At 43.4% G+C, this 23,554-nt stretch overlaps 1 protein-coding gene across 1 annotated transcript; it reads right to left on the bottom strand.

Moving 5' to 3' along the window:
- Nucleotides 1-871: 871 nt before the first annotated feature.
- Slc16a1 (solute carrier family 16 member 1) lies at nucleotides 872-22,546 on the bottom strand. The gene is made up of 5 exons (XM_050157567.1): nucleotides 22,374-22,546; nucleotides 10,403-10,662; nucleotides 6,550-6,693; nucleotides 4,584-5,429; nucleotides 872-2,749 (listed from the first exon to the last, which is right to left on the bottom strand). Exons 2-5 carry the CDS (start codon nucleotides 10,617-10,619, stop codon nucleotides 2,475-2,477), a joined length of 1,482 nt encoding a protein of 493 aa, XP_050013524.1. The 5' UTR covers nucleotides 10,620-10,662; nucleotides 22,374-22,546; the 3' UTR covers nucleotides 872-2,474.
- Between the last annotated feature and the right edge of the window lie 1,008 nt (nucleotides 22,547-23,554).

The following is a 23,554-nucleotide window of genomic DNA, read 5'->3' as shown; positions in this document are numbered from 1 at the left end:
AGTAATGGACAGGGATCAGAGCGCACTGCCCCCAGGACTCATTCACAGCACAACTGACAAACCAGCAAACCCATGGGAAACGAGGAAGGGACAGACAGGGCTGCACAGGTGTCACACAGGCCTTACCAACACTTCCGATACAGCCCAGTGGCAGAACTGAGCAGTGAGCAAAAAAAAAAAAAGTTTAGTTGCAAGTTTCAGTCAGTCTGATGGCAGCTTTGGCGTGCCTATAAACTCAGAACATGCATCATAAGTTCTGGTTCCACGGAGCACAGGCAGCACACTTACCTGGCAAATGCAGCTTCGGCATCTGAGATGGGACAGACAAGACTCCTTTACATACACATGGCTTAAATTTTGCCATCAGAAACTCATCTTTTTGTTTGTTTTTTCAAGATAGGGTTTCTCTATAGCTTTTGGAGCTTGTCCTGAAACTAACTCTTGTAAACCAGGCTGGCTTTGATCTCACAGAGATCCGGCCTGCCTCTGCTGATCTAATTTAATCCTGAGTGCTGGGATTAAAAACGTGCGCTACCACTGTCTGGCTGAAACTTTCATTTTTATAGGATAAAAATTCAGAGGTTCAACATGGCTTCACAGAAGGTGGCAGAGTCCAAACTGGAATGATGTCCGCCAAACTCTCAAGGTTTCCTCTGTAAATCCCACCACAACATATAATGCAAGGCAGTACCCCATTGTGTCTAGGCAGGTGACAGAAGTTTAAGACGTGTGGCTTTAAAGTCCTCCCCTGCTCATGTTAAAGGCGAAAACTCAAACTGTGCACAAGTCTCAAGGCAGATAAACCAGATTCAGTATTAGCAAAGGTCAAAATGAAAACACAATTGTCTCTCAAATAAACATGTGGAAGAACTGTTTTCTAAAAATAAAATAAATGTTTTATTTGGAAAAAGTTGGCTTCTTACACAGGTTTTAAATCTCTATTTTCACCCTGTCGATTACAATGGTATTTTAAATGCATTGAGAACAATTCAGTGTCTTATCTTCTCTGCCTCTATTTAGAAGATATCGGGTTAAAAAAAATACAATTCCAATCAGGCCCATTCTTCCTCCCATCCTTACACCGAACCCATTTCCTCCATTTCTGGAAACTGAAAACAGTCACGAAAGCTAAGGTTTGTGGAGGTAAGACTATGTCCAATCATTCTAAGCATGATAGAAGTTTCTCCTTAAGCCTTGGTGTGTGTGGCAGGGAGGTGGGTACTCACTGAACCAAGTAAATTCAGCAAACTCCCTCTCTCCCTATTTTATCTTTATAGGCTTCCCTGGAGCCAAACTCTGGCCCTCTTGGTTTTGCAAATACTGAAAAACAATGTAAAAAAACAAATAGCACACACATTCAGTTCATACTGAATATCTCACACACAGTTCTAAGCTAGAATATAAATGGAACTATCAAAAATCAAAGAAAAAGGTCTAAGGAGGATTCCAGGGTGCTGGTGGGATGTGGCTCAGTGGTACAGCATGTTCTTAGCATGCCTGTGTCCCTGGGTTCAATCCTCAGAACCACCAAGCCCTGCCCCAAACCCACACATACTTGAAGATAACAAAAGTTCCATACTATAACTAGGGTCTTTGAAAACCCAAGTTGTAGTCAGCTGAGGCCTGTCTATTTTAAATCAGACTGTGTTGAATAATGTTTTGTAGATTTTAATACTAACCTTTTTGCAGTAGAATTAAAAAATGGCAATGACTTCTAACCACTCAATGTCTCTGAACAGGAGCGAAGGTAGCAATTTAGTGACAACGTTCTAGCGCTAGGCTTGTAGCAAGCATCTGAGAGGAAGCACCCAGCAGGTGACAGACAGACTGTGGCTATGACAGCCAAGATGTTTCCAGAATTTCATGCTTTAAATTTCTTAAATATATACCTAGCAGGTACCTACGCCAGGCAACTATGATGCTAGAAAAATACTTTAGTCAGTTTTTTTTTTTAATAAACCTCCAACTTTTAACTATTATTTCTGTCCATAAATGTTCCAGTAACAATTCTGACAAAGCATTACAAACAACAACAAAACAAGATTAAGGTTAAAGTTACCTCAAGCAAGTTAGTTGTTATTTTTCCTTTTAAAATAGATGAATTCAGCAGAATGGTTTTAAAAGTTAAGGCTCTCTAAAGAGTTCTAAAACTAAAACTTAAGGCACATTATAATCTCCATGACACTGTTAAAAGCTAAGATTAAAACAAAACAAGAAAAATCCCTACTTCTTTCCCATATCCTTTGCCAACCACTCCCTACCTGAAGCATAGTAAATTTGAAATTCCGGCATTGGTAAGGAGTGAACAAAAACAAAACAAAACAAAACAAAACAAAAAAATTTCCACCAATGAACACCTGGTAGGTTTTCCACACACATGTCCACTGTCTGCATTGAGCACCACTGGTAGACTAGAGGCCAGCAGAACGGTTTCAGATGTCTTGGGTCGCACACTGCTCAATTCATGCTTCAGTTCAGACAGGACTCTCCTCCTCTGCGGGGTCGCCGGAGCTGTTCTGCTGTGGGGATGGTGCTTCTTTTGTTACTTCCTTTGGCTTCTCATCAACATCTGTGCTGGTCTCATCCTCTTTACCTTCCTTTTTCTGCTTCTCCTCTGCTTTCTGTTCTTTGGCCACAAGTCGATAATTGATGCCCATGCCAATGAAGAGATAGATACCTGCGATGATGAGGATCACACCACAAGCCCAGTACGTGTATTTGTAGTCTCCATACATGTCATTGAGGCGGCCTAAAGATGTAAAAGACAAGGCTACATGAGTAAGAGCAAACAAGGACACCTTTTCCCAGAGTATAAACATCCTCAGAAAGATGCCAAACCAAACTTCAAAGAACCCATAAATGACACATTAGCCCAAAAAACAATTTCTAAACTTTCTATTTATAATGTCTCTGATTGACTGGCCATATATTTTCTATTTTCAAATTGGAAACAAACTCTTGGCAAATCTGAACGAGAAGATAGGAATTATAATCCATTCTCTTAACACAATGAAAAACGAATTCAAAGGAAGTTTGAGGGTGTCCAAGGCCAAAGAGCTACTCCAATCACCAAGGTCAAAGTTCTTTATCAGCACTTCCAGAGAACACTTAGCTCTGTAGCCAAAAGCACCCTCACAGCACCAAATTCCCAATGTATCTTCCAGTAGTACAGTGATGTTAAATAACTTCTTCAAGGTCATAAAGCTAGTAAGGGAACACAGAGTCTCAGTCAGGGCCTGCACCTGCCACCTCTGTGCTACAAGGAAGCCTCTCTACTTACTGTTTCAACACCAAATCAATTTGGAAAATTGCATCACAACCTCTCCCAAAAGTTTGTGATGTCTGATGGCAATGAAACCTCCTCACCTGACCAATGTGATTGGAACTCCACCGGGCTAACTATTGCACAAACTAACAAGAGCTACAGGGAGGGCTTTGGATCAGAACATGGGTGGTGAAGACCAGCGAGTGGGTGAGGAATGCTGCTGCTTTTGAAGCATCACATGGAGCTGAGACAGTAGGAAGATAGACCTGTCCAGGAAAAAAGAGGGGAGAGGATCCGGGCAGAACAGCCAGTGCAAAGGCACAGGGCTGTGAGCAGGAAAGCAAGGGCCAAGAGTGGGAGACAAAGCTGGAGAGACAGGGCTAAGCTCTGCAGACTTGGAATTCAATTAGGGAATGGAATACTGAAGCAAGACACAGGAGTGTGTAAAAGGGTGTCGGTCATGATCAAGTAGGGGATGACAACTGACATGATTACGTGATTAAGCAACTCAGTGGGGAGGGGCTGGAAAGGAGCACCTCCAAATCCATTTATAAGTTTGGTGGCACCTGCCTATAATTCCAGCACTTGAGGGGAGAACAGTTGGTCAGGAGATCCAGGCCATCTTTGGCTACACAAGTTTAAAGTCAATAGGTTGAGTAAGATCCCATCTCCAAAATAAATCACCATGAACACCCAAAAGGAGTTGGAACAATTGTGGAGACAGTTATCTGAAGATCTGGTTGTACGGCCAATGTTGATCTTGAAGTCACAATCAACCTGCCTCAGCCTCCAAGTATGAAATAACAGTTGTGTACCACCAGCCCAACATGGGATCTAAAAGATAAAGGTTTAAGCCTTTAATCTCAGTACTTGGGAAGCAGAGGCAGGCAGATCTGAGTTTGAGGCCAGCCTGATCTACAGAGCGAGTTCCAGAACAGTCATGGCTACAGAGAGATCTTGCTTTAAAAAAAAAAAAAAAAGAAAACAAAAACAAAACACAGGAGTTCAGTATCCTGAGTTCTCAAATTATATAATGATTATTAACTAATATAGCTGAGTCCAATTATCCCAGCTCCTAAAGCTTTTGACATCACTTATGAAACTGCTACTAAAATAATCTTAGATCCAAGATACACACGGTGGTTAGGACAGCTGCCCATGTACTCTGACCTTAAGATCTACTCTTCTGCCTATTACCAAAATGCTTCTTATTACTAAAATGCATTATATTGTACACTTGTGCTTTAAAGGTAGAGCTCCTTTCTACATGTTACTTTTATAACCAGGACAGAATAAAAAATGTAGGGATATACTATACCTAAAAGTGGTGGCCCTAGGAGGACAGGACAGCACTCTACAATGGTCACCAAGCCCACAGCACTGGAGAACCTCTGGGGTCCAACGAGGTCCATCAATGTTTCAAATAATACAGAGCTGAGCCAACCAAAGGCAAATCCAAAGACTCCCGCGTAGATACAGAAGCCGATGTAGCTTGTAGACAAGGGGGCTAGCAAATGGCAGATTCCATTTGCAACGACAGAAGCAGCAAAGAAGTACTGGATCCGAGGTCTGATCCACTTGGTGTTGGCGGCAAGTCCCATGGAAGGTCTGGCTACCATATCAACAAAAGCCAGAATGGAAAGGAGGAAGGCTGACTTCTCACTGGAGTAATGCTTACTCTTACCGTAATTACTAAGAAAGACCAACGGAGTAAAGAGTCCAAAAAACATGACCACATTTCCAGACAGGTACAGCAAAAAGCCTCTGTGGGCAAACAGGGAGAGATCCAGGAACTTATTAACTGTTTGCAAGAATGATGGCTTTTCCTCTTTGGGGCTTCCTCCAATGAGATCTGTATTTGCATCGGATTTTCCAGCTTCCTGAAGAGATTCTTTGGACTTTAGTTTTTCTACCTTGCCTGGCTTAGGCCCTATTGGTCTCATCAGGGAACCAGCTACACAACAGTTTAGCAGGAGGCCCCCAAGGATTAGGAAGCTTCCTCTCCAGCCAAAAATACCAAAGAAAGCCTGATTAAGTGGAGCCAGGGTAGAGAGGAACACAGGACTGCCTGCCATGGCCAGCCCATTGGCCAGTGGTCGCTTCTTGTAGAAATACTTGCCAATCATGGTCAGAGCTGGGTTCAAGTTGAAAGCAAGCCCAAGACCTAGGAAAGGAACAAAGACAACACTGTCATAAATAGAAGTCACTTTTGAAATTACCTACCATGCAAAGACATAAGAATAAATGAGGCTGAAAAGATGTCTCAGTGGCTAAGAACATGTACTGCTCTTGTAGAGGACTTGGTTGGATTCCCAGCATCCATAGGGAAGCTCACAATCACCTTGTAACTCCAGCTCCAGGGAATCTGATGCATGTTGTCTCATATAATGAACGAAATGAGAAGCTGATCATAATACACAGCAGAAAGAAAATGATAAAAATAAACAAAATTTTATCCTTTTTGGTGTAAACAAAACAAAAAAAGGTTTGTACACTGAAGAAACAGTATGGCAGGCCATACATTTGAATGTTATAATATTCAACAGCTCTTTTTTTTTTTCTTTTGGTCTGTGCTATCCAAGTAACACTTCTGAAATGAGCCTAGAGGTGGTGGTGCACACCTCTACTCCAGCACTCAGGAGGCAGAGGCAGGTGGATTATCTCTGAGTTCCAGGACAGCCAGGGCTACAAGAAGAAACCCAGCCTTGAAAAAAACCAAACCAAACAAAACTACTCTTGGGAAAAAGAGAAAAACCAATGAACACCCTTCCATGAATCACTGCATATATTTCTTTCCCTGTCTCTTTTTTCTGGTTTTGAGTTTGGCTCTTCACAAACTCACAGAAACCTGCCTGCCTCTGTCTCTTGTAGTGGGATTAAAGGTGTGCACCACCTTGCACTGCTATCATTGTCTATTTCTAAGAATGCAATTGTCTCGCAATTAAATTAACAATAACTACATATTGTATGGCAAGAGTTTAACTTTATAAAGTCATTCTGGTCTACAAAGCGAGTTCTAAGACAGAGAAACTCTGTCTCGAAAAACCAAAAGAAAGAAATAAACAACAACATGCACGTGCATGTCTGTGCCCTGGCTAGAGTGCAGTCCACCCCCCGTGGAGCTAGTTCACTCCTGACACCATGTGGATCCAGGGGAAGACAGGTTCTTCCTTGACCACTGAGCCATCTCACTAGTACTGAGTCAATCAGCAGCTCTCTATTTATCAAGCGCATTATCAAATAGTGACAATAAATAAATATGAAACTAATCAGTAGCTACTCACCTCCAATGACACCAATACACAGGTAAAGTTCCTGCACTGTGTTACAGAAAGAAGCTGCAATCAAGCCACAACCAGACAAGCAGCCACCAGCGATCATTACTGGACGGCTGCCATATTTATTCACCAGGATACTGCTGATAGGACCTACGGGAGAATAAAAAAAGTAGTAATATAAACTCTCATATTCAAGAAAAGACAAATCAGAAAAAAAAATTTCCCTATATTATCTAGCTGTCTGAAGTACTGAGTTGAATATAGTAAAATGACTTGGTCCTAATCCTGCACGGTCCCAATGTGAAGAAATGCTTGATGGAGGATGGCTATGGTGGCACAAGGCTGTCAGTGCAATGGGAAGCAATACTCCTATGATCACAGCAGTACGAAGGCAGACAAAACCAGTCACCCTCATCTATGCAGCAAGTTCAAGGCCAAACTAGGCTATGAGTCCCTGCCTCAAAAACCAGGAACTTACAGCAAGTCAAGTCAGACAACAGTCAATTCGAGCTTGATTTAACCACTCAAGGGGATAGGAATGAAATGAAATGATAGACTAGGTGAACAGATTAAATGGGATTTTAAAGCTGTCATTTTTTTAAATGTTGGAGAATTCTAAGCTATCACATATGCTGGGCAAGGACTCTTACCATTCCTATGATACAGCTCTTAATAAAACTAATGATGTCCATCTTCCCAGGGTTCATGAGCCTGATAACTGCATTCTATGCTGGTGTGTGAAAACTCTGCCATCAAAACTTTGCCATGGTGTTGGTGCTTTGCTTATCTTATATAAACAACAAAAAGAAAAGCTAATAATTTTGCTGATTATAAAATGAGTGGTATTCAACTTTTTTTATAATTATAAAAACATTTGAGTTTCACACTTCATAGCAAAGGGCTTGTGGAAAGAATGACTGCAGTACCTGTAGCCTCCCTGGTTACAGGAGATGACCACAAACAAGCAAAGCTCTGAGCTCCATTTTCACATGGAGGGAAAACATTCATGTCAACTCAGCCCAAAAAAAAGCAAGGGTATTGACAGCCAGGAACTTCAGGAAAAAATTATGTCAGAGTCTCAGAAATCTATATGTCTTTATAACTCTAAAATAAATATTGCCATACTGTTGTTCCATGAAGTTTAAGTTAGTGTTATCAATTATATAATATTTGAAATACCAAAAAATGGAAAAATGACAAAAGCACTAAGATCTTTTCTCCTTGGCCAGGTGTGGTGGCTCACATCTTTAATCCTAATCTTTGGGGGGCAGAGGAGGAAGGAGGAAGGATGTCTGTGACTTAAGATCATCCTGGTCCACACAGCCAGGGCTCCATATTGATTCTGCTTCAACAAATAAACAAAAAACCTAACTAAGTGCACAGGTTAAAGGACTGACAGTTGAAGTGATAAAAGTTCTTAGGGGCATTATTTAGAAAACAACCAAACAGAATAACCATAAAAATCCTGCCAAAGTTCACAAGATATAATCTGTCTTTCAGTTACTTTAGAAAGAAATGGTCCTAATTAGCTATCTTCAAAAACAGAAAGAGGAGCTAATAGGCCCACTGTCACATGAATTAGAGAAACATGCTAGTTAACTCACTAACTGGGTGAGGACAAAGGAATCTTCCCCAAAGGAAGGTATCATGTGCAATTAGTGCAACTGACATCACTGACTTTTGAGAAAAATCTGGCAGCTAACATATGAATGACGTTCTGGTTTGCAGTCTGCTTAAACATGCAAAGCATTGACTGGAGTACCTCTGGATGTTTAATCAAAATCTGTTTTTAGAGATCATGGAAGATTAAAGTCCAAGCCCTAAAGACTACTGTCGCTTAAAACATGTCTGGGAACAGAGAGATGGCTAAGAAACTAGGAGCACTTGCTCTTTCAGAAGAGCTGAGTTCAGTTTCCAGCACCTACATTAGGCAGCTTACAACCGTCTACATCTCAACGGATCCAATGATATCTTCTGGCCTCTGGCCACTACATTCACATGCACAAAAAACACAGATACACATAAATAAAAATCTTAAAGTGACATAATTTAGCCCTGAAAATTTATTTTGAAACATATTTAAATAGCCCAAACAGAACAGTGTTAACAATGTTAAAGACAAGAATGAAATAAACAGGTTTTTAATTCCAGCATCCAGGAGACAGGTAGGAAGATCTGTGAGGCCGGCCAGGTTATCCTGAAGGCTCTATGTAGAGAGACTCTGTCAAAAAACCAACCAAAAAAAAAAAAAGGGAGGACTGCAAGAGATGGTGCAGCTGTTTGAGAGCTCTGGCTTCTTTTTGAGAACCTGGGTTTGGTTCCCAGCACCAATGGCAGCCAGAGCCAAAGGATCTGAAGCCCTCTTCTGGCCTGCAGGGTCACCAGGCAGCCACATGATACACAGGCACACATACAGGCAAAACACCCATACACAGAAAATAATTTTTTAAAGTTAAAGACAAAAATATACAGGAGGAAAAAGGTCTTCAAACTGCTGCTTCTGTCCATTTATCCCTCTTCAAATCAACCAACTTAATAATGTTTAATTAAATTATGACCTCAACTAACTACACAGTGCTGTTTTTGTGCGCTTATTAATAACATCAAAAAGAATCCCAGATGTAGAGTTCTCTAACACTCACAACATGCAGCCAGAGCTGAATGTACTCAAGGAGCTTAGGAAAGACTGCTGAATCTACTACCAACTAAGGTATTCACCACTCAAATGCAGAACAGAATCCTTATAAACATCTTATTAGATTGCTAACAAGACAACACGGAACACTGTCCACCAAGTTAAATAAATTTGCTCCAGAATTCCTACTAAACAACCTCAAGTTTTTACATTTAATGTAGTTTGATGTCTCCAGGTAAAATATAGTGCTTTAAATAAGCAATTTACTTTTTGTGTGTGTGGGGGGTGTTCAGACAGGGTTTCCCTGTGTAATAGTCCTAGCTGTCCTGAACTAGCTCTTATAAACCAGGCTGGCTTTGAAGTCACAGGGATCCGCCTGCCTCTGTCTCCCGAGTGCTGGGATTAAAGGTGTGCGCCATCACTGCCCGGCCCTCAATTTACTTTCTATATAGCCTCCACACCATGTCAAAGCAAACAAAAGGGGGAAAAATGATAAAATTCAAGTTTAAGTTCAACCAAAATGCTTTTATAACTCATAATAACATAGAAACAAGGGGGTATTTTATTTAGTCTTTGTTTTTTGGTATGTGTGCGCATGTACATGTGTGCATGCCAGCCATGAGGGGTGTCAGCTGTCTTCACCTTTTTGTGCCTATGGGACAGGCCCCCCCTAAATTATAGAGTTTACCTGAGGCTTTGAACTAACTATTATTCTGGACATTTGAGTAACTTTTTAATATCTTGTAACTCATTACTTAAAGATGTTTACTTTCCAAGTGTCTGGCATAGAGCAAGAGAAACAAGGTTTATACACGTCATTTTACAAGAGCTTTCAAAGCACAGCTAATACTCGAGCTCCTCACACTTTCAATTCTGTTCCAAAAAGCCATAATGGAATGAAGGGAGTAAGAGATGCCAGAGTTACCAGGGATGGAAAGCATGCTCCTCGGCACAAACCTTCAGCAAGCACAACCTCAAAGAACTTCAATGAGTAAGATATGTACAGACCCGGCAGGCAGTGGTAGCTTTAATCCTAGCACTGGAGGAGGCAGAGGCAGGTGGATCCCTATGAGTTCAAGGCCAGCCCAGTCTACAGAGGTGTCCCGGGATAGCCTGGGCTACACAGAGAAACCCTGTCTTGAAAAGCAAAACAAAAACAACCAAAAAGTACAAACTTTGGCTGCCTAATACAAGTTAAAAAAGCAGGCCATAGTGGGTACTCACCTCCAGCATACATGACAGCCAGCATGATGGATGATATCCATGACACTTCACTGGTAGTGGCGTTAAATATACCTTCAATTTCTTTAAAGAAGACAGTGATGGATTTGGGAAACGCGTAAGAGAAGCCAATAGAGATGAAAGCTCCAACTACCACTGCCCACCCCCAGCCTCCATCTGGGGGGGTATATCCAACTGGTCCTCCAATTGCAGGTGGCATTTTAAGTGAAGATGAACCCCAAAATGCAGTGCAAATCTAGTATCTGAAAGATATGAAATGGGGGGAAAATGTCAACAACAAAACAGCGTCCACAAATCCTTCTTCTGCAGTAATAGACATATTTGCTTGGCTCTTGACACAGAGCCACACTGAATTACAACTTTAATCATCTGAATGACAAAGAAAATAATCTTGCTGGGTTTTGTTGTTTCAGGTCAGGGAAGGAAGGGTATACAGTGAAACCCTGTCTGCCACCCCCATAATCCAATGGACCTACTCTCTTACTCTTCTGTTTGGTTTCCAACCTTTTGTGTCTTTGTACTTTATTCTACACGATTTTCTTTTTAATGGCTCTTTGGCAGCATTGGACAGTGAACATTCAACCAATTCACTCTATGGAAAATAAACACCACATACTCTAATATTGCCAGTTCCTATAACGAAGCAAGTAAAACAGATTTCAACTGAAGTAAATGTGCAGATACCATCGGTGTGACAATACTGATTCTAACTAGGAAAATAGAATAAGGTTAGTGGCCCTTCCAGTATCTTTTTTAAAAAATTGGTTTCCTTGAAAGGATTCAGCTCAGGCTGACTTCAAATTCTTATGTGGCTGAAACTGGCTTCAATATCCTGATTCTGCATCTACCTTACAAGTGCTGGAATTAGAGGTTTTGTTCCCCTACATGTCCATTTTGTTATCAGTGTACAAAGTGAGTTTCACTGACATTCAAATGACTGCTCACAGTTGTACCCCACTCCCTTGTCAGCCAGCCCCTTCTTCCCAAGCATAATGATTACAAGGCCGAACTCATCTCCACTCTGCCCCATGCCTTACACACATACGTGTCTGTAGAATCCAGCTAAGAGAAAACATGAGATCTGCTTTCTTCCCCTCTCTCCCTCCAGAGTCCTGGCCTAGATCTATGTATTGACAAGTTTTCCCTTCTTTTGGGACCCTTAGGTCTTTACTCCAGTGAGACTTGTGACGAGTGAGCTGCACATTTCTTCTGTAACAGGGTGGGTTAAGAAAGACCTCAGGGAGCCACCCTGAGAAAATCATTTAAAAGTCCTACCTGAATGTAAGCCTCTAGATTATTCTTTTAAAAAACAGCCTAGAGGAAAAATTTTTGTTGTAGGGCATTTCACTCATACCAGCTAAAAACATTTTTAAAGCTAAGGTTTCTTAAAAATTGAGGCAGGCAGATCTGAGTTCGAAGCCAGCCTGATCTACAGAGCAAGTTCCAGAACAGCCAGGGCTACACAGAGAAACCTTGTCTTGAAAAACAAAAAGCAAATTGTACCTGACTGAATAATAAAAAGCTGCTTAACATGCTCGTGGATTTAAATCTGCCAAGTATGGGTGCTCCAAGCATTAATTCTTCTTCCTTCATCTAAGCATAAAAATTTCCAAAGAACTACTAAAAAGATGAATTCAAGAAGAGTATTTACATATACAGAATAACACCTACACACATAACACATCAAGCCCTGACTAGAACAGCAATACGTGTTGGACGTGATTGAACTTTGTGCTTAGCTGCAAGCTAGGATTTGTCAATTAAAAGGCAGTTCTAATTTTTAGTCATAAAGACTTGCCTCATCAAGTTAATAATACCTTTTCTACAGAATCTAGATTTAACTTAAGTAACTTTAAGATTCACAAGTAAATGAGTGTCCAAAATAGCACTGGGGGGAAAAAAAGAATCAAAAACCCCAGAAACAGATTCAACATAATTTTATCACAACCACTGCTATAACTAACATAAAAATTCTGATTAAAAAAAACCCAACCCTCTGTTTTACACCATCAGTTCTCTTCCATACATAGAAATCCTCACCCCAAAGGAAATGCCAGGACTAGACCCTTTGCCTGTAGTTCAGGAAAAGGGAACACATATACACTTCACATGTAAAAATCCAAGTTAAATGATAGAACAAAAGTTCTTAAGATTTTAATCTTACAGTGTGCAGTAGCCCCATCAGCTTAAATGTTATAGCCTTAAAAAGTAACAGGGGATTGAAAACACATGAAGGAGTGATGAGAAGATGTGCCTTCTAAGGACACAGAAGCCAAGCACAGTGGGGCACGGCAGAAACACCAGCACCCAGGAGGTGCAGGCCTGGATACATGACCAACACCAAAAGGGAGAAGGGAGAGCAGGTGACACACACACACACACACACACACACACACACACACACACACACGCAGAGAGAGAGAGAGAGAGAGAGAGAGAGAGAGAGAGAGAGAGAGAGAGAGAGAGAATGAGAAGAGAATGAGAATGGAAGTGAATCTCAGTAGCAGAATGTTTAACTTAACATGCACGGGACCCAGCCCTGGTTTTAGTCTCCTGCAGTTACCACCCAACCCCCACCTCCCCAAGAAAGGGGGGGGGATAAGCATCTATGAAAAGTAAAATTCTGACTGCTGAACCCGACTAAGACAACACTCAGCAATTATAAAATGTATAATTTTCATACTACATAAAGAAACACTACAAAAAGTATAAACTGGTCTTTACAAACTTCTGAATACAGGGATTAAAAGCATAGGCCACCTCGCCCAGCTGATATTGTTTATAGGACAAATTCAGACTACAATTGCCATTTGATCCAACCATCATTCTTCTGGGAGCACACTTCTAAGATCAGAATCTGGGGTCAAGGACACATCTGTACTACCCTGTGCTTTGCAGTGTTAGTCAAAAAGAGGCAAGACTTGGGCTGGTGAGTGGCTCAGTGGGTGAAGATTCTTTCCAGCAAGTCTGCCCACCCCAGTTGATCCCTGGAATCTTCAACAAAAAGGTAAGAGAGATGACTCGCAAACTGTCCTCTGCCTTCCTTCCACATGAATGCTATGGCACAGAGGCCTGCAAAACACATCTATACAAATAACCTAAAAATTAAAACAGGCAGACATAAAAGCAATCTAAACGTCCAATGGCACACTACATGTAGTTACTAAACTCCAGATCCAAAAAGGTAGCTACTGCAGTGATACTGTCCTATCTCGTGAGCAGCTTTCTGCAGAGCACTTATTGCTAAACACACGGAACCCTAGGCAAGCACTTAACCACTGAACCACATGCCCAGCTTTAAATAGCTTTCCTAATTGCTGATGATACAAACCTTACACTATGTTGCCATTAAAATAATTACTGGATCTTTTATTAGGAATATACAATTTCCAAATGAGTACTTGATTTTCCTCAAATTAGAGTAATTATTAAACCACTCGCCTCCCTTCTGCTTGACTGAGATGTCTAGGTGACAGTGCTAATAGAGTAAGTACTAATGTTATAATCACAAGAGGCTGAAGTAATAATCTGCAAGAATTTCAGACCTGAGGTTCAATGACCTCTGTGGAGGTTCTTCTAACCGAGCTGCTGAAGACAAGCTTTGAATGAATTTGAAGTATATTTACTGATGTGAACCTACTAGGAAACAGGGCCAGAAAACCCAAATCAAATTAAGATACCCATTTAACTGGTGGCACATACACTTTCTACAAAGTATTCTCCCTGAATTTGTGGAAATCACTCTAAATGGCCAAAGAGTCACTTAACCTGTGGTATCACCATTACATAATCCAATGACAACAAGATCTATCTGCTGTGTAGGATTATGGTCTCTGGCTAGCTCAATCTCATACCGGAGTAATGGAACCGGGAGGAATCCTTTCCCTCAGGAATGTCAAGCTTCCTCTGGCAGTTTGGTAATACCTGTGGGACTCATCCGAATACATTTTTAAACTGGGTATTGATGTGGGATTTCCCTCTGTATGCTGTGATGACAATTAGTGAATAAAGAAACTGCTTTGGACCTATAGCAGGGCAGAACTTAGCTACGTGGGAAAAACTAAGTGAATGCTGGAAGGAAGAAGGGTGGAGTCAGAGAGAAGCCATGGATCTGCCACCTGAGACAGACACTGGAAACTTGAGCTGGTAAACCACTACCACATGGTGATACACAGATTAATAGAGATGGGTTAAATTAAAATGTAAGAGCTAGCCGATAAGAAGTTAGAGCTAAGAGGCTAAGCACTGATTTAAGTAATAGTTTCTGTGGATTATTTTGGGTCTAAGCTAGCTGGGCAGCCAGGAAGAACAAGTGGCCCTCTTCCTACAGGGTATGGCAGGGCACACCTGTAAATCCAATCTTAGGAGGCTGAGGTAATCTGCATAGTGTGTTGACATAGTGTGTCAAAAGTGACCCCTTCCCTAATAAAACAAGACAAAACAAAAGAGTAAATGCATAGTGCACAAAATGAAATTCAAAAGTAGACCTGCCAAAATACTTTAATTGGACCCTGTGAGGTATTGGTGCACTAACCACAGTAATTTTGAAATGGTGACAACTTTCAGTCTGTGTCTAACAACTGACAAAGTAGGAGGCTTGCTAGTATTTCTAAGTCACAGGTACTGCCTACAACCACAGCTGAAATTCCAACAAATTAACAAACCCTTCTGAATCCCACACACCTTGGAGATTAATCCTCCAGACTATAAATTTAAAACGTGATACGACAGAGAGGAAACCTTCCCATAGGAAAACAGAAGAGAAAAATGAGGTAAAAAGCATTGCTTTGGTTCTTAAAACTAAGGAACTGAGCTGACAAGATGACTCAGCAGGCAAAGGCACTTGCCACTAAGCCTGACAACCCGACTTTAATGCTGAGATCAACTCTTCCAAGCTGTTCTGTCCTCCATAGGAACCTCCAACACACACACTTCTTTCTCTCTTGAAATAAGTTTAAAATTATTTTAGACATAAAAAAAAAGAAAACCTTAGCAGGGAGGTAGTGACATGCACCTTTAATCCCAGCAATGGGGAGGCAGATGCAGAGGCGACTTCTGAATTCAGGGCTAGCCTGGTCTACACAAGGAGTTCCAGGACAGCTAGGGATACAAAGAGAAACATAAAACAAAAGGAAAGAAAAGCCCACTCCATTTCACTAAGTTAAAAGACCTTCACTCTCCAGACAGTTTGCAAACAACACAACAGTATCATGTTTCCTCTTAAGTTTTTTTTTTTTTAATTTACTTAAAGAGAAAGAATGGACATGTATGAAGGTGTGTGGACACACTCCATGGAGGTCAGAGGAACTGTCCAGAGCTGGGTTCTCTCCTGCCACCTTGTGGACCCAGGAATCAGGCCTGCAAAGAACCGCCTCTACCAGAAGACCCAAGAGTCCATTCGTTCAGTTATGTACTGGGCTCTATCCTATGGTTTGGAAGCAAACGGTTTCCCACAGATTCATGTATCTGAACACTTAATCCCCAGCTGGTGGCACTGTTCTGGGGGGTTGAGGAATCCTTAGGAGGCGAGGCCTAGCTGGAGGAAGGTGAGTCCTTAGGGGCAGGGGCAGGGTTTCAGGCCTGGAGGTCTGTAACCCAACTCTGCTTCCTGACTGGCCCAGATGCGAGCAAGCAGCCTATGTTTCTGCCACCAGTTTCCTGCTGCCATGCCTTCCCCACCATGATGTAATACTCAAAACCTGAGCTGAAATAAAACCTTCCTCCCTTAAGCTGCTTCCTGTCAGACACCTGGTCACAACTGTGAGCAAAGCAATCAATACATATCCCCAGCATCCAACCTCCCCACATGCCCAGAGGATTCCTGCAGGTAAAACAGAATCGGGGACACAGTTTCAACCACCAGTTATGCAACTTAGAATATCGGAACATTTTTAAGTTCTTTTCTCTGCAAAGGTTAAATCTGTCAAATCAAATTGAATATTACGGGTTGTAATCAGCAACAGGGTAGTGTGAAAATAAACAGAACTGTTTCCTGCTTATGTATTTATGGTCAGTGATACCCACTAAAGGCTCAGCCTTTGAAGCCCTTCTTGATACTATGGTCAAGGTAAGCACATTCTGTGACCATGTGAACGCCTACCTTTGAAACCCTTCTTTGCATGATACTAGGGCTCACTCTCTACAATACAGATTGACTGTAAGATCTGACCTTCCACTATCCCGCTAACAGAAAAAAAAAATACAGGGAGGAAAATGCCACTTTATTAGCTAAATTGAAGAGCATACAGAATTCTAAAAGATTAGTGAGAGCAATATGCTTAAGATGATTCATTTGCCAAGCATGGTGCACACCTTTGATCCCAGCCCTCAGGATATGGATCTCCAGGCGCCAGACTGTGCTGCACTGTGAGACCTTGACTCAAAAAGACTTCGTTCTACTCAGACAAATTAAGATGATAGAAAGTGGGAAACCATGAAAATATGTGTTTACACATGCAAGCAGGTGCACGTTGCTGTGGAAGCCAGGTCTGCATGGTTTCTGCTGAGACAAGGTCTCTCTCATTTTGCCGGGAGCTTGCTCTAGTTGGGCAGCCTGAAGAGAAAGCCTCAAGGGTCTCAAACTCCCCCTTCTCCAGAATGGGACTGAAGTGCGCACCACCCCAATTTGTTCTCAATTTGTTGGTTTGTTTTTGAGACAGAGTCTCTGTATGTAACCCTGGCTGTCCTGAAACTTACCATGCTGGCCTCAAACTCACAGACCTGCCTGCCTCTACGTTCTGAGTTCTGGGATTAAAGGCTCTAAGGGAGGGAAGGTTTCAAACACACACATGCTACACACTGGTGGCCCTACCTCGCTATGCTTTAATGTCCCTTTCTTCAAACTACACCTTTTTAGTAAAAGTGTTCTGGCTAGTAAATTAAGGACGAATGGTAAAAATTAAAGTGCAGTTAAATTACTGTCTCTTAAAACCAGAGTGAGATGATAGAATAGGTTGTGAACACAGCAGGAAGAGGAAAACCTCACCAGTCTCCAAGTGGCAAAAATGAAATATACTTCTCTCTATCCTAAACCTTTACTCAGAAGTAAAAACCCCAACTGCTCGTCAAGTCTTCAAATGGGTTCCCAACTAGAGGAAATACAAAAGACAGCAGGATGTGCAAAACTAGGACATATTAAAACTATGCCACGAGGACAAATTCATCAAAATCCCAAACGGGGAAAACAAGTAAAGGAGGCCTGCTTCCTTCAAATCAATTACGTAGATGAGGAACCTATAGATTTCACAGATATCAACTAAATAGAACACATGACCTTGTTTGTATCCTTGATCAAAGGAACTGATTACTAAAAAACAAGATCAATGAATAAATATAAATACAATTTGGGAAAATCTGAATATTGATGGCTATTTAATGATGTTAATTTTTAAAGGTAGGATAATGGGATAATGTGACTGTGGATTTCTGAAGACTATCTTTCAGATAGATAACTATGGATATAAAGTTGGATTTTGGGGGGGGTTGGCTGTTTTTTGGGGAACAGGGTTTCTCTGTGTAACAGTCCTAGCTGTCCAGAAACTAGCTCTTGTAGACCACGCTGGCCTCAAACTCAGAGATCCTCCTGCCTCTGCCCCCTATCCCCCACCTAGTGCTGGGATTAAAGGCTAAAGGCGGCACACCACTGCCTGGCTTAAAGTTGGGTTTGATCCAAAGCAAAGCATAAACTGGGTGTGGTGTCCCAACCCAGAGAGGCAGGAGGTCAGGAGTTCAAGGTCACCCTTTGGTACAGTGAGTTCCAGGCCAGCCTGGGATACAGGAGTCCCTAGATCTAAAAATAATTTAGTAAATTAAAAAAAAATATCTTTTACGCCAGGCAAGTGGTGGCACATGCCTTTTAGTCACAGCACTCTGAAGGCAGAAGCAGGCTGATCTGAGTTTGAGGCCAGCCTGTTCTACAGAGCAAATTCTAAGACTACACAGTTCTAAGGCTGCAGAGTGAAAAATTTGTCCTGAAAAACCAGTAATAATAAATGAGTGAATAAATAAACTTCTCTTTTATTTTTTTCCTATTTTGAATGCTTTATTAATTAAACACATGTTTATGTATGGAATTTTTCTTTTCAGTGTGAAGTGTTCCAGTATATAATTGTAAGTAATATTATTATAAAATATATAAATATAATGATAAACATTATAAAATCTACTTACAATAGAAAATCAGCATAAAAGAACAAGGATATGTTTCCACAGTTTCATGCCTAATAACTTTATAGGTGTATCACGTATGCCCTGCAGCACACAGCATAAAATATGCTTTATTTTTTTTAATTAATTTATTTATTTATTAAAGATTTCTGTCTCTTCCCCACCGCCGCCTCCCCTTTCTCTCCCCCTCCCCCAATCAAGTCCCCCTCCCTCCTCAGCCCTAAGAGCAATCAGGGTTCCCTGCCCTGTGGGAAGTCCAAGGACCACCCACCTCCATCCAGGTCTAGTAAGGTGAGCATTAACGAAACTGCCTAGGCTCCCACGAAACCAATAGGTGCAGTAGGATCAAAAACCCATTGCCATTGTTCTTGAGGTCTCAGTAGTCCTCCTTGTCCTCCGCTATGTTCAGTGAGACCTGTTTTAGCCCAGGCTTTTTCAGACCCAGGCCAGCTGGCCTTGGTGAGTTCCCGATAGAACATCCCCATTGTCTCAGTGTATGGGTGCACCCCTCGTGGTCCTGAGTTCCTTGCTTGTGCTCTCTCTCCTTCTGCTCCTGATTTGGACCTTGAGATTTCAGTCCGGTGCTCCAATGTGGGTCTCTGTCTCTGTCTCCTTTCATCGCCTGATGAATAAACTTCTCTTTTAGAACTATGTACCAATATATTTAGAAATGAAATAATTTAATCTAGGATTTGCTTAATTCACAACAACCGAGCAGAAACTGGGGAAAGTTGGGCAGGGATAGCAATGATCAACTTCTAGTGATTAAAGTTTTCACACTAAACTGTAGAGAAAGGTAAAGAGGAAACAAAAAATTTCAACTTTACCAATAAAAAGGCAAGAGCAGAAATAGCTTTGAATTTTATCTACAAGTTTTATAAGTTGGACAGTTCTTGTGGAGCCACACTACCTCAGAACTCCCATTGGTTAAAATGAAAATAAAGCTTGTATTTGCTCCAGCTAGCAACCTGTGCTTTAACCTTAACTCAAAACCTGTGTTTCCTTTGAGGCTTCCCACCAGGTATTCTCATATGGCCACTCTGAAGCCCCTTTAACCCTTTTTCCACAGTATCCAGAATGATACTCCTAAAATGCAAATCTGCTCAGCCACATCCTTAAACAGCTTTCAAACAACTTCAAAAGTACGATTCCAGGGCTGGAGAGATGGCTCATAGGTTAAGAGCATTGCCTTCTCTTCCAGAGGTCCTGAGTTCAATTCCCAGCAACCACATGGTGGCTCACAACCATCTGTAATGAGGTCTGGTGCCCTCTTCTGGCCTTCAGGCAAATACGCATAAAGAATATTGTCTACATAATAAATAATAAAAAAAAAAAAGTAGGATTCCAAACTGTTCAGTCTCTTCCTGAGTCCTTAAAACGACTTAGGGCCCTCCATTAGCAGGCCATCTGCCCCCTCCCTCCTTTCTGACCTCTCTAGGCTTTAGGCTCTGGTGAAGTTCTTTCAGCTTCTGCAGCCTGACACTGTCTTCAGTACTCTGCAATGCCCTTTCAACCAATCACCACCTGTGCCTGCCTCACTCCTCCCTTGTCAAGCCTCAGATAAATAGTATTTTCTCAGAAAGACACTGCCAGCGTTTCCTCACACTGAGCATCTTCTCTCACCTACACAATACCGTATTTGTCCCCATGGTAACTTACTGTTGCCCTAAAACTCAGTAACTGTTTGCTAAGAGTCTGCTTTCCAGCTAGACTACAAACCCCAAGGGTAAGTGCTAGAGTCCATTCACTGCTGAACCCTAAATTTCTCAATTCACAACCTTCCGTTTTCCTTGTGTTCAAGTCCTCACTGGCAACAAAACCAGCCACGTGGACAATATACAAGGTTCAGGACCTTAGATGGCAGGCATGCTAGGAAATGAACGGGAGCGTAGTGGGGACAACGGGTATAACGAGTTGGAAAATAATAATCTAACACTATTTTTTGCTCGAGTTGAGGTGTTCATAACCACACCCCCCCCCACATCCCTGCCCTTAATCTGTTTAGGGATTATTATATAAACCCACAGCTAAATCTTTAAAAGCTTAAAATGCTCCTCAAACTAAGAATTTGCATAGTTAACAAGGTCACTGTAATCTGATAAATGGTACCTACTTAAACCTACAATGAAATTACTGAAATCCACTCATTTAAAAAAGTAATTCTAGGATGGGTGTGGCATTGCACACCTTCAATCCCAGCACTGGGAGGCAGAGGCAGACCAATCTCTGCCTGCGAGGCCAGTCTGGTCTAGAGAACCAATTCCAGGACAACCAGAGAGATTACAGAGAAACCCTGTCTCTGATCCCCCACCTAACACGCCAAAATAAACAAAAAACCCCCACAATTACAGTTTATTTTTACTTCGTTAAATGAGAAGGGTTTCACTATGTGGAGCCTATACCTCCTACCTGCACACCTTGGATTTAACTTATGAGAGACTAAAAAGCCACAAAGTGAGACCCTATCACTCTTTCGCACACACACATATACCGCCAAAGACTTAGATTAAGAATCACCATTTAGCAACTAACTAAAATAAGTAAGCAAAAACGAGATACAGTCTTTCTTGCCTTATTCAGCTGGCAGCTGAGATTAAAAAAAAAAAAAAAAAGAACCCTGCTTCACTTAGCTCCTATCCACCCTTGCTCCAACTCTCGTACAATTACTAATCTCACACGTCAGCATGTACTCATTTTGTTACAAAATCACAAGGTTTTTTTTTTTTTTATGGTCAATGCTGGCGATCAAATTTGGGGGCCTCAGGCATGGTAGGCCAGGCAGGTACTCTACCACGGAGCTAACACATCCCCAGCCTAAGTCATGCCTGAAGATTTCAAAATCAGTTATGGTTAATTAAGAAAAAAAAAGCAGATTGTCACTGTGTAACCACTAGCAGGAGACGCCGGGTTTATAATGAGCCACTGGAAAACGGGAAAAGACTGAAGTAGTAACACGTGCGTTTCCTGGTTGAGCGATCAGAAACTAGTTTTCGCAACTGCTGGTTGCACCAAATACGCCACCATAAAGAAAGGTTAAAAATGCAATCGGAAAAAGGACGTACTTGGCACAGAAGGCATGCACCTAGCCAAATGTAACGCTATTTCAGTCTTCTCTCCAGGGATGCCTCGCGACCCCCGTGCCCGCCGGCAGACGCACGGAAGCCACAGGTTGGACCACAAAGAGCCCCTATCGCAACCGCCCGCCCCTTCCTCAAAGTTCACCCGAAGCCCGCAGTCCCGGTCGCTGCGGTCGGCAATGCAGCGCCTCACACCACTCTAGCGAGTCACCAGGTGGGACACCGATTGGCAGGCGGGGGAGGCTGGGCGGGCATGCCACGAGTCCTAAATAACTCCCGCCCTAGTCAGTCCCTTCCCTCCGTGCCGAAGGCGGCAGGAGTGCACCACGTGAACCGGCCTCAGGTCGTCCCTCTTCCGAGCTAAGCATCTCTCCAGGCGCCCGCTGGAGACCGGGCTGGAAGCGTCTCCCACAAGGTCACCGGGCACCGTTACCCGACTCCCGCAGCCCGGCGGCCACACCTGACCGTGGGGCCCTCGCGGTCCGGCCGGGCGAGACGCTGCTGTGCCCAGCGCCTGAAGGTCCCCTTCACCCACGCCGCGTGCCGAGGCCACGCGGCTCCCGCGCGCCCAAGATGCCCTCTGCCGGGGCCGCCCTCCTGACCCGCGGACGGGAAGTCTCCGCGTGCCCGGGGGACCGGGCGACCCCACCAGGGCACCAAGGGCACCGCAGAGTTCGTGCCGCGCGCTGCCCGCTCAGACCCGGACTAACCGTTATGTGTGTCTGACGGCGCCCGGAGTGTGCGTGACGCGGCGGCGCGGGCCGCAGTTCCTCGGAACCCGGAGTCCCGCTCGCGTCCCTTGCCGCCGGGCTCCTTGGCTGCAGCACCCACACGGCCGACCAGTCACGTCGCAGCTCGCCACTTTGTCTGGCGGGGCAGGCGCGGCTGCCTTATAACCCGCGGGGGCCTGAGCATGCGCACAGGGGGTGGAGTCGGCCTTCCCGGCCGCCGCCCCCTCCCTGCCATACATACTCCCTGCTCGCACCTCGCGCCTCCACACGCCGTCGGCTGCGCGTGCCCGCCCGCTCGGCCGCGCGCGCCGGCGCCCCCTTCCCCGCCACGTGACCCAGCGCCGGGGCCGGTAGACCCCGCACCGACCGCCCTGAGCGCTCGTTTAGCGTTCGGAAGGGTTGCTGCATTTCGTGCGTGCCCGGGACGCCATCGCGGGCCTCACCCCTCAGGCTCTGCAGGGGAAAAGAGAAAAGCTGCCTTGAGGCCGACCCTGAGGTGCGGAGGATGAGGGACAGACGGAATCGCGGGACCGGGCGGCGTTTGAACGGACGCGGTGCTGCTCGGACGCTGGTGGACTCCTATGTGGGGGCCTGGAACCCGGGCTCGGAGCCCCCGGGAAGTTGCTGGAACGCTCCGGGCCTGTTTCCTCGCGCTAAGTCAGCAGCGGTGGAGGCGTTAGGAAGTTTAATGTGCAATTTTACGCCAGGTGTCTCGTCACAGAGCCTGACCTGTGATTTGATGAACGCTGAGTTTAAGGACGAGTTGGTCCCGAGAGCCTGGCCCTGGGGCAGAGGGTGCGCTCGTCGGAAAACGCGGACGTGAGCATGCTCTCGGACCAGACTTTTACAGTCTCTGTGGATTTGGGGGACGAGATGGAATTATCGCTAGTGGAGTTGGGACCGTTGCATGCCAAGCACTGCACCAGAACTAACTTGTATGATCTCACAACCTTAGGAGTTAGGTTCTAAATAAGAAGATTTTGTAAATAAGAAACTCCGGGCTTCACGAGATGAAGACGTCACCAAGCTAGGAAGTGACTAGTGTTTAAAAATCAAAACTCAAGAGTCTGATGTGTCACAAGAGCCATTTTTGGTTCTTGACTCACCCCAGATACCAAAATCTGTTGAAGTGATAAATTGCTATTTTTGAGGGGGTAAGG

The sequence above is a fragment of the Alexandromys fortis genome, unplaced genomic scaffold (genome assembly GCF_014885135.2).
Source record: "Alexandromys fortis isolate MF-2015 unplaced genomic scaffold, M_Fortis_MF-2015_v1.1 scaffold_78, whole genome shotgun sequence".
Taxonomy (NCBI): Eukaryota; Metazoa; Chordata; class Mammalia; order Rodentia; family Cricetidae; genus Alexandromys; species Alexandromys fortis.
Note: the sequence above shows the minus strand (reverse complement) of the source record. Positions and strands in the feature narration are given on the sequence as shown.

What these genes read in the sequence shown, in the direction of transcription:
- Slc16a1 (XM_050157567.1), bottom strand. Translation starts at nt 10,619, where the DNA reads ATGCCACCTGCAATTGGAGGACCAGTTGGATATACCCCCCCAGATGGA. An exon ending in GTGTATTGGTGTCATTGGAG is followed by an intron (nt 5,430 to 6,549) that starts GTGAGTAGCTAC and finishes TTCCTTTCCTAG; the next exon opens with GTCTTGGGCTTGCTTTCAAC. An exon ending in CCTAGGGCCACCACTTTTAG is followed by an intron (nt 2,750 to 4,583) that starts GTATAGTATATC and finishes TTACATCTTTAG; the next exon opens with GCCGCCTCAATGACATGTAT.